Genomic DNA, 12,358 nt, shown 5'->3' with positions numbered 1-12,358 from the left:
AGTCTGTTTCGTTTTCTGTAACCGTATACCAATCAGATACAATAACTGCTTAATTTATGCAAAAAATGGGTGTAAGGCCACATCGGCCCACATCGGAATAAGAACAGCACATTCATACTTGCACACGTTTTACACGCAGCGCACAAGTTACAAGCTCAAGCTCGCACGGACGAAAAAAGTGCACAGTTGTACGCGACTCGGCAGTGCTTTATCTGTTGCTACGCTTTACAAATTGAATTATAACCGCGAAGTAGCACGCACGCTCACGCGCATACGTTCCTGCGCGCTACTTTTTGCCCCTACATCCGCTTTGATGCCCTCGCGGACCACACTTTTAGTGTTCATTTTATTTATTAAATATTTTAAAAGTTAAAAATAATAATAATCCGAACTTATACTATTAGTATAATAGATGAACTGTCAATTACACGGCATACACTTCATTGACAGTAATTACAAAAATAGTTTGAGAATTTAAAAATTTCTTAGCACTTATGAGGTACCGAGAAACGTATTTAATTTAACAGGTTTAATCACAAAATGAGTATGCTCGTTTGGAATATTAAACAGCATTCTTCGTCGAAATTCTTTAAAAGTTTAAACGATTTAATTGTTAGTATAGATAAGGACGAAGCCACCTGACCACCTTATTGTGACAGGAAGGCTGACTCGTTTCTTGTTCAGAGACAGCCTAGCAACCAACCAGTAACAATTTTTTTTTATAAAGGTTGAGTTTTTTAACCACAATTTATCATGGGACGCTAGGATTATTAATCTCATTACTAGGTGTGAATAGGACTGATTTTCTGAAAGCTAATCAGCAGAAATATATAGGGAAGCTTCTAAGCGTATAACATTTCTAGGTCGATTATATGTAACGTCTGTGACAAAAGGTCTTCACGCAGTAAAGTACATAAAAAAAAACATCACAAAATAACGGACTACCAAAATTGTACCGTCATATCGATCATCGGATATGGAGATCAGGAATTTAAAAATATTATGATAATCATATTTTATGTACGTAAGTATGCCCAAAGCACCTGCTTGGCTAGTTGCGTAATTTTTAGTCATTTTGATAACATTTTCAGGGTTCACTGAAAATTTAATATATGTAGATGTTATTTATTGTTATTAAATGTATGTACGTGTCTTTTACATGTAATGTTAATAATACTAATGGTGCAGAACTGTCATGATTTTTATGCGGTCTATGAAGCGGTTTGTTTTGTGAACAGACAAATATATTTCTTGGTCTTACAATATATCGTACTGGAAAATAAATCTTTGAAAAAAATATAGAATATAATATATTAATATTGTATTAGTATTTTATATTTTTGTTCTGCTCTGAGGCTCGAACGTTGCACAAATCGTTGTGAAGTTTAACATTGGACAGCCGGAAGAAGATCAAAGTAAAAGCATGTAAATATCCCACAGATAGATATAGGACTCTTCTCCTGTTTGAGGAGAAGATTTTGAGCTTATTCCGCAAATTCAAAAAATCATATTTAATTTCAATGGTTTTCCTGCATTTGAACCATTGTACTTTAGTTAATATCCACGTAATCTATCCGCCTGGGCCAAATCGTCTGAACAATTGTTATAATATATTTCTTATCACGTACTTGAAGCAAGGCGACATATCTTTGTATGTGTTAGCTGTAACTTGCCTAATGACTTACGAGGAAGAGATAGTTATAGATAGCTATGCAACATATGTCCCTAATAGACGTTAACACGGCTTATCAAAGTAATTTGAATTCCTAGTGGTGGTAGGGCTTTGTGCAATCTCATCTGGGTACCGCCCACTTATCAGATATATACCGCAAAACAGCAGTACTTGGTGTTGTTGTGTTCCAGTTTGAAGGGTGAGTGAGCCAGTGTAATTACAGGCACAAGGGACATAACATCTTAGTTCTCAAAGATGGTGGCGTAATCGCAATTTAAACGATGGTTAATATTTCTTACAATGCCAATGTCTATGGGCGTTGGTGACCACTTTCCATCAGGTGACCCATATGCTCGCCCACCTACCTCTTCTATAAATAAAAATCCTCATAATACAAAGAAATAGTAGAATAATATAAAAACAAGCTTTTATATACAAAATATCATCTATGCTATTGGCTATTGAGGAGTTCGTCTGCATCCAATCCTGGGTGTCATGTATACCATAAGAATCTGAAATGTCAATTCTATTAGCTAAATTAATTTGTGATAATTTCATCAAAATTTCATCTAAAAAAAATTTCGTGTTCAATAAAAGCTTGTTATAATATAAAAGAACTAATAACATGATTACAATTATATTGTAAGTAAGAAAAAAGATTAATTCATTGTGAGCTGACCTTAAGCGTTGTTGCTATGCCAGTATTATATGTATAAAAACTTTTTCGTTTAACTGATAAAATATAGCTGACATGTTTTACTTTAATTAAAAGTAAGTTAACCTTAAACAGAGCCTTTATGAACTTTTATTTTGACGTTTTGAAGTATTTTTAATATTTATGGTATAATTGATTTTATGGTACCTAATGTTTCTAAAAACGGTTGGGTGAAACGGGTTTAAAAAAATTGCATGATTTTACCCGTACAAATAAACAATGCTCGAAAAAAATCTAAATAGTTCCTTTTTCTATAATTTGATTTAAAAATGCGTTATAGAAATATATAAAATTGACAAAGTTATTGATTAAAATGTATAAAAATAAAACTCCATATGCTAGATTACCAATTTTCCAAATCGAAATTAAACAGGAACTAATCTCACACCGGTGTCATCTTAAATCAAAGTTATTTAAATTTTAAAAACTCTGTTTAATATCAAATTACGTAATCATATTATTTTACTTAATATATTTTTAATTATTTATTTATTAACTAATATTTCATAAATGGGAAGCATAATAATGTTTGTTAGTCTGCTTTAATAACCAAAAATCACCTTTCCACTATAAAGTTTTTTATTTATTTTATATAATAAAAAAAATATTTTTCTTTAATTGGGCATTTGAAATTCCTATATTTTTTTTATTTCTGATTTTTGTTTCTTTAATTTATTTTAAGCGGTAAAGTGTTCTAACGTGTTGAGAGTGAGCCAGTGTACTGGTACGAGGGACATAACATTATAGTTCCCAAGGTTGGTGACGCATTGGTGATGTAAGGGATGGTTTATATTTCTTACAGTGATAAGATATGATAGCGGTGGTGACTACTTACCATCAGATGGCACATTTGCCAATCAGCAAAGCTGCGATTTCATTCTTAACATTCTAAATATCAAATAACATCAGGAGTGTAACAATTGGAGTGAGATTTTGTGAAACCCAATATTTTTTATTGTATTTGCAACCTGGACTTTAAAATTTGCAGTCACATTAGCTAGCCACTAGACAACCAGGCAGTTAAGTTGTCAGTTTTCTATATACGTAGTAACGCAAAATATTAATTATTGTACTAAGCTTATATGCTTATCCTTATGAAGTTCATTGTATTGAATTAAGATAAAATTATTGAAACATATTAATCATCGAGATAAAAATATATTAATTATACATGCGAATATATTCAATACTTCTCTCGTCGTAATGAAGGGCAGGTTAACATTTAAATCGCCTTGTCGGTTAAGCTTAATGCCGAAAGGAGATGCATGAACAGGTGAATCGCGTGACCACAACGATCACGGATATCTATATTACTTAACACGACAATTTGATAACGAATTTTGGAGAGTTTCACGTTCATTCGATGTGATGTATTGATGTATATTCATCGGTCTGAGTAATTAAAACGCATCATCTTTTATTGGTAGTCCAAACAAAAATTATATGCTCATACGTGCGAAGGCAATCAATTTATTAGTTTTGTAGTTTGTATTTACCCGCAATGTCAATTAATACCCGTTACTGCATTGCGAAGGTATGCTTATATATTAGTTCATTCTTAATTTAAATAAAGAAGAATAAGGTCCAAGCGCGATAAGCATAGTTGAATATATTAAAAAAAAGGATTTTTGAAAATACAAAATATGAAGAGATTTAAAATTTAGTCAAAATATCGTTTGATTATCACCCTTAGAGATGATGGCTTCACTATGCTTACCGTTCTGTGACATTTCTTAAGTCTATATTTCCTAATGGGAGTATACGCTTGCAGCACACTGGGTGGTCCATCAGTGGCAGCTATACGAGCGGTCGCTATGCTCGCTGCTCGAGCTGCAGGCGCGGAAGCGCACGTACGGTGTGTGCTGTTCGCCGCGGTACGTGCTCGCGCCGGAATACGGGCCACAATTACTCCCTCTGCCGCTCGCCGCGCGCCACTCGCCACCACCCGCGCACTTGTAGCGATGCGACACTGCGCCACGTCAGGTAGGTCTGCACTGAAAAAATTAACGTGATCTTACTTCATTGCACATTTAATTTTATAGTAACATTTAAACATTAAAACATTAACAGTTAAACATTAGTTAAGTGTCAGTCAACCTGCCTCAAGTTTTATCTTAAGGTATATCGATCGATAATATTGACTAAAAACAAAAATACATACATTAACATAAAAATATATCTAATATATATTATTAATATTTTAAGTACAGTGAAAATGCTAAAATTATATTATGTACTTATAATCATTCAACATTATAGTACAATTGAGACTAAAATGGAAACTTCCAGAAGTATTTTTGGAAGTGAGAGAGCTTACTGTTTATAACTTAGAATTTCAAGTGTTACCTAGCATAGATTGTTCGATGTTGGCAGCCAAAAAATTGTTACAAAATTATCTCCCTATTATTCTTCTTACCTTTATAATCTTCTAATTAAATTTCTTAATTGGAAATGCAGGGAAACTATGTAACACCATACTCTTATTATTTGCACTAGCAACTATATAATAAAATGTTCTTAATCACGATGAGGGTATAATTTGAAGATTTAACGTATTCAGAATATTTTTTCTATAATATTTAAAGTTTCCGTAAAATGCTTCTGATGCACTAAGGTTTCATTTTTGTTACGTGTAGTTACTTAGTACACATAAGTAGACTATTATTCATTCATTATTAAATATTCAAAATTACATTCATACCACAAACAAGATGATACAATATTTACACGTACTGAAAATAATTTAATATGTGTAATAACACGATAATAAATAAATAATGAAAAATAAACACGTTTTAAACAACACTGGCAACGATATCTAATAAAATAATTTAAACTGTCTGTTTCCAAATATTTAAATATAGAACACAATGACAGTTAAATGTTCTTATAGGATATTTTAATTTCATTGCATTCGTAAATTATAACAACTGCAAATAATATTGATATAACACCTGTGACAGCACAAAGGAAGTTGCCACCGAAACGCCTTAACGACATCATTAATACAGAGCATGATAGGTTATAAAATCTTTCGGTGATAACAATAAAGCTAGACGTGTAGCGTATAAAGACCACTCTCCTTCAAGTTATTACTAATAAAATAGTGCAAACAATACCGCGCACTTTCATACGGATAATAGTACTACGGCTTATTCCTAGGTCATAAACTCTGAGGTGACATTAAAATGTAGCAACAACGCCCATCTCGAACTGGTTACGGATAGCGAACCGATAATTATTTTAACTTTAATATGCGTAGTTCTAATTTTAAAATGCATACATATTACTTTTTTTTAATTTTATTATATTGAAATTCGACACAGCGGGATAGACATAAAGACGAAATAAAATATATTTTTCTACTATAATATTGACGATCGAAACAACAATAAATTAAAAATAGAAAGTTTCTTATTAAAATGATAATTTATTTTGTAGTTCCGAAGAATCGCTTATAAATAAATAACGTCGTTTCCAATTGTCAATCGTTGAAGTCAATGAAATATTGATATATGGAATGCCATGTAATGTAATGTACATACAAAAATAAATTATATGTTATTAAAATATGTAGCATATTTAATCATCTGTGTATTTATAGTTATATAATTTTGAATGATAGGCAAATTCAGGCACCACACCTGATGTTACGTGGTTCATTGCAACGCAAGAAATATTTACTGTTCCTTACATCGCCAATACGCCACCAACCTTGGAAACTTGTGCCTGTAGTTACAATGGCTCACACATACTTCAAACTTGAACACGACAATAATAAGTGGGGGGTATGTGGGGCTCGCCGGTGTCCAAGGCGCCGAGTGCGCCCCGAACATCGAAAAACCCAATAAAAACCAGCGGTACCCTTTCCGTCTTAACGAGAAGCGCCACGGGATCGCTTTCGCATGCTACCGTGACAATAGAATTTCCAGCCTAGCCGTACCACCACAAGTAAAATTGATATGAAACTTAAGTGAGTTGTTCCTAGTCTAAAAAAAATAGTTTTTCTTCATATATTTGTCCTTCAATTTAAACTTTTTATGTGCCTTATTCTACCTGTGCTAAGTCGGAACTGGTAAATAGTATTATATAAAATTCCTCTTATTTAATAGTACTCGATATAAATTGGATAAACTTATTATATCTCTACAATATGTAACTTAATAGACTATTACTTTAATCTACGATGGCTTAAGTGAATCTTAATTAGACATAAGTAGCTTCGTGACTGTATTCTCGTATCATTTTGATTTTAAATAGTTTTTATAGTTTGAGATCTAGTGTAATAAAGTAAGCCAACGCTCGTGCTTTTTTCTAGCAATTGTATTAATTATCATCCTTATTAATATTATAAGTGCGAAAGTTAGTTTGTGTGTGAATGCGTATTAATTTAACTAGTCGGCCGATCATTATCCAATTTTGCATATAATACGTGTGTGTGTCAGGAGTACAGAAAAGGACATATAGATACTTAGCAATCAGGATGGAATTACGACAACACCTACATGTATAAGATGTTGCTATAAAGTAACAGCCTGTTAATGTCCCACTGCTGGGCTAAGGCCTCCTCTCCCTTTTGGAAAGAAGGTTTGGAGCTTATTCCACCACGCTGCTCCAATGCGGATTAGTAGAATAAACATGTGGTATTATTTCAATCAAATTAGTCACATGCAAATTTCCTCACGATGTTTTCCTTCATCGTCAAGCATGAGATGAATTATAAACACAAATTAAGCACATGAAGATTCAGTGGTGCTTGCCCGGGTTTGAAGCCACAATAATCGGTTAAGCTTCACGCGTTCTAACCACTAGGCCATCTCAGCTCTAGATTCATAATTATCAGTACAGGACAGTATTTACAGCCCGTATATATCGTTATATGTACCAATATTATGCTTGGCAAATCTTCCTTTCCTATAAATGTTCTGTAGATATGTATATTGCACAATTTCATTCATCACAAGCAATTGTTCTCGAAACGTTTTTATTTATTATGTACGAGATTAATAATAAACACAAATTAAGCATTCAAAAACTCGATGATACATTTCCGTTTTTTGAACTACAAGAGTACAAGTATCTCATCAGTATTATATAATATATAACGAGCAGGGCTTTTTAACATAATGTGTTCAACGCAGACTCACCATCCATAGATAAGTGACACTACATAGGGATTATATTAAAGTTGAGTGTGTTTTGTGAGCCTACATTATACAATGTATAAAATTCTGTATTAGAATATTATTACACAACTAATAAAAAATCATACTTATAACTTTTAAAAATTCTCGTTTATATTTTTACGTTGCATAGCAACTGTTTAGTTAAACACCGATTTCGCTCTTTCTGTCAATATTGATTTGACATTCGAAAGAAGAAGCTGGCTAGCTGGTGCTTAGTAAGTCAATGTTGTGTCATTGACTTACTAAGCACCAGATAAACAGCGCTTATAATTTAGGCTGGTGTTAATCCACGCTCTTTATCTATTTAATCTATATAATTATATAAAAGGCAATTTTCTGACTGACTATTAAGGCATAGTTAAAACTATGTATACTTGAATAGCGAAGGAATAAAAATAATATAAAATGAAGGTTAATTTTATAATATTGTTCAATTAATAATCAATTAGATCTTTGTCTTTCCACGATAAAAATATTTTTTTTTAATTAATCAAGAAGACTACTTATACCGAATGTTAATTATCTGCAACAAACCTTTAGTTAGATTTTACAACGAAAAGCTACACATTTCGAACGCGGATAGCTTTATTTTGTGATAGCCCGCCTGGATACTATCCACTCATACTTACTCTACCGGTTTGAAGGGTAAGTGAGCCAGTGACAGCGGCACAAGGGACACACCACCTTAGTGTCTAAGGTTGAAAGCGCATTGGAGAATATAATGGCTGGTCTTACAACGCCAATGTCTGTGAACGGTGCTGACCATTTACCATCGGGTGACTTATTCGCCCATTCGCCTATTTTTAATTTTAAAAAAACTAAATTCTTATCCAAAGGCTTTTTCACTATGCCTAATGATATAATTTAGAAGCTCCTTCCGTCGACGTTTCTATTCTTATTAAGCCTTCGAATTAATTAACAGGATTGCAAATACCCGGCAGACTGACACTAATCCCATGGAAGCGTTTGCTACAGGCGTTGACACATTGGCCCCGACTCATAATTGTCAAGTATATTAAGTATATTATTATATTAAGGGACCGGAGCGAAATCAGAGAATATGATAAAGCGATCAAATTGTGATGGACACCCTCAGTTGATAAATATCCGCCTTGCTTTATTCTTTGTAAACTATACATTACTTGTTTTCGCCCGCGGCTCGTCCTTGTAATTCTGGTGCTAGGTATAAAATTTAGCCATCGGTTCATTGGTTTAGCCGTGAAAGCGTAACAGACGAACAGACATTGTTGACAGAGTTACTTTCGCATTTATAATATTAGTATATATTTTGGCAGTGTAATAAAAATTGATAGTTTGTTGTGTGCATTGGCGTTAAAATTTTGCTGCCCTTAGTAGAATTTATTATATTTATCTTAAAAACATTGAATGCTATAAAAATTGTTTCTATCCATCCTCACTTTCTTATTGCATAAAACTTAACCTCAACCAAAAAAATGCAAATCCTTTTATTTTTAATTATTGATTTGAATAGAATTCTCGTTCGTTAAAACTTAGTACATCATTAAAGCAACTCTAGCTGCCAGTTCTACATAATACCGTCTTTAAAACAAGGATACTGCCGGCACGTTGGATCACGTAATAAAACTACCGGTGAAATATATAGCTATCTCGCATTTTCACGCTCGTAAACCAACGCCAGAAAGGGACGGAATTTTTATAGCTCCGCTTTTCGTAACAAAAAGTTTTATTGCGAGCTACTCGTAAATTATAAGCGGACTTTACGTTGGAAAATTTTAAACATTTTTCTTTTTTATGCATTAATTTCCTTCTGATTAATATGTTTTTGGAATTATACGATGGCTCTGAAACTAATTACTTATATTTTCTTATGTGACGTACCTGTTGGCGTCATAAGAATGTCTGTAGGTTTATCCCTTTCTTACTATGTGTATGTGTTGTTAATCCAATGACCTACCACAAGCAATGGCCCCTTTAAAAATGGAACTCGGCTACAAGACGAGACGATCGTAAAACGGACCTCTTAGTGAAGAGCTTAAAAACGTCGATGAATTAAAAAGGATTTCAATAAATATTCCAAAAAGGATACATGTGAATCTTTCTACTTGTATTTCCAAGAATAAAAGTTCTTTAAGTTTGTTAAATGTTATTATACTCAATGCTATTTTGAAATTAATAAACGCAGACATAATCAAGAAATTGAAAGTAAAAAGTTTGTAAATAAATAATAATAATAAATAATAATCTTCCAGACCGATTTCAACCACAGCGGCCAATCTCAAGAGAGATTAGCCAACCGCACAAGACATATTATAGTGCACAAGTGTTTGCGTAAACACACAGTGCATCTACACTTCCATATCATAGTCAATACGAGGGGACGACAATCCAGCCCGACCGAAAACAGGTCCCACGCAGAACCAACAGACTTTATTTACTTTAATATTCATATTAAATATATTCAGTAGCTATTGTTATATAATAAAATATCAAATTCGAGTATTCACTCTAAAATATCGCTACTCACTACTCTGCACATAATCGATAATGTGGCACAGCCCTATATATTTGATGTGTCTACCGATCGTAAAACTTTTCGCGCGTAAACGTCACTGTTGACATTAGTAAGCAGCTGCGGCGCTGCGTTAAGATCCTTTGTGTAGCGAACGTCTAATAAATGAATTTATTTTATCGCTTTTTCGCTAACAAAACTAAAAATGTTATGCTGTGTTATATAGAAGTCAACATATTTATGGTTTAAAAAATAAAAATAATAATTTCTGTAGAAAAATGACTTCTTTCCAATTAACTTGTTAGGTTCAGTTATATTCCAATTATAGTAAATAATTATTTATTTACTTATTATAATATAATCAAAACTCGATCGTAAGGCCTCAATGGTGTCTGGCTAGTACGGTTGCAGATGCTGAGGTCCTGGGTTTAAATCCCGCATCTGATGAATACATTATTTGGTTTTCCCGTTAAAAAATTGGCTTTGGCTTTATTAAACCTTCTACTAATCGATACGATTTTTTTAAAATAATAAAATAGTTTTATTATTGTAATAGAAAGGCAGACTGCCAAATGGGTCACCAGATGGTACCACCCCTTACATCATCAATGCACCACCAATCTTAGGACCTGAAGTGTTATGTCCCTTATGTAGTTACTCACTCACTCACATCAAACCGAACTAAACCATACAAACTATTGCTGCTTGGTACAAAGTATGATAAGTGGGTGGTACCTACACAGACGGGCTTGACACAAAGCTCTACTAACAATAATCTAATGGTTTAATACATCTATTTTCTCCAATGATTTATAAAATCACTTACAGAGAAAATGTCAATGATAAAAAGCACTATACAAATACAATTATTTGACACAAACTGAAAAAATTTACAAAGACACCAAAATTCATAACATTAATCAACTATACACTCTTAAAACTGGCATTCTTATTAGGAAAATAATCACTCAAAAGATACACTCCCAAATACACTTTCATAAGAAAACTCATACACACTACACAAGGAGACGAAACAAATTAGAGTTGCCAATAATTAGAACTAACTATGGAAAGAGGGATATAATGTTCGAAGGAGTGCAAATTTATAATAAGTTACCCGATGAAATTGTAAACAGTGAAAGTTTTACAATATTCAAGAATCGCCTTATCAAATATATACAAAGTAACTATTACTAAAATAAATATCAGTTAATGTGGTCTCACTGCTATGCGTTGCATTGTAAGTTTTTATAGCATGCGTAATTATTACTTTTCTAATACTACCTACATCTTTTTTAATATTGTTAACTACTTTAATTTACTGTATCCGAGACACTATCTTTATTTTTAACTTAAATTAACGTATAAAATTGTATATTTCTCATTTTAAGTGAATTTTTTGTATTCTTTATGAGAAATAAATGTCTATAAACCAAAATATAAAAATAATTTCGTAAGCCAAATAATCTGTTAAGCGTTACTAACGAATACAGGGTAAGTGTAAAAAAATATAATAAAATATATTTAATGTATTTAAAGATCTAAAGACTTTATTATTTATGTAGAAATATATGATTTTTAAATAGTCCCATAGTCTAAATGCAAGTATTGTATTATATGAATACACTGTACACACTGCTAAGCAAAGGCCTCTCCGAGTGTGATGGAGCTTTTCTCTTCATTCTCTTTAGGATACTTCCATAGGATAAGATTAAAAACATTTTCGCCATATTTTTTTAACTTTAAAGTCTAGAAACAAAGTCGTGGCTTCAATGTATTATTTATATAATAAAGCGAATAATTTATATACAAATAATTGAAATATATACAAATATATGATTATTATTATAGAAATAAAATGTCACAAGTTTTTTTTTTAATATTGCCCAATTACGTATGTTTTACATACAGTCTTATCACTGACAGCATAAAACTTTCGAAAAAATCAAAGACATGCAAACTTATCATTTTTTGAATTTATTTAAAAAAGGTGTTTATGTCTTACGTATCACAACCTGTTTTTATTTGCACATTAGTATGTCATACATAATTAAATCATGATTGAATCGTCGGTGATCTCCCTTCAGAGGGATTGGGTTTCGGGAGAGGTTTTTATAAAATAAAACTGCCTCACCTTGCAGCTAAGAGAGACAAAATGACGCACTATATTATTCATCTATAACAACGGGTTATCTGGCTTTGTTTTAATATAAGCATTTGTTTAATATCGCGATTTGAATTACCAAGTAACTGAATGTCCCACTGCTGTGCTAAGGCCTCCTCTCCTTTTTTGA

At 32.4% G+C, this 12,358-nt stretch overlaps 1 protein-coding gene across 4 annotated transcripts in view; it reads left to right on the top strand.

The window, feature by feature from the left end:
- Positions 1-12,358, top strand: part of LOC126776013 (protein doublesex) — a 179,552-nt gene that overhangs the window by 120,465 nt on the left and 46,729 nt on the right. For 3 of the 4 annotated variants that reach the window (XR_007669924.1, XR_007669926.1, XM_050498264.1), the window contains one exon: positions 4,159-4,370. The exons of the other annotated variant lie outside the window; for it this stretch is intronic. Coding sequence is in view for 1 of the 3 variants with exons in the window: in XM_050498264.1 (XP_050354221.1) it covers positions 4,159-4,346 (188 nt within the window). In the remaining 2 variants the exon portion in view is untranslated. The remainder of the gene's footprint in view (positions 1-4,158; positions 4,371-12,358) is intronic. 4 annotated transcript variants of the gene reach the window in all.

The sequence above is a fragment of the Nymphalis io genome, chromosome 19, assembly GCF_905147045.1.
Source record: "Nymphalis io chromosome 19, ilAglIoxx1.1, whole genome shotgun sequence".
Lineage (NCBI taxonomy): Eukaryota > Metazoa > Arthropoda > Insecta > Lepidoptera > Nymphalidae > Nymphalis > Nymphalis io.
The sequence above is the reverse complement of the archived record's forward strand: the minus strand, read 5'-3'. Positions and strand labels throughout refer to the sequence as shown.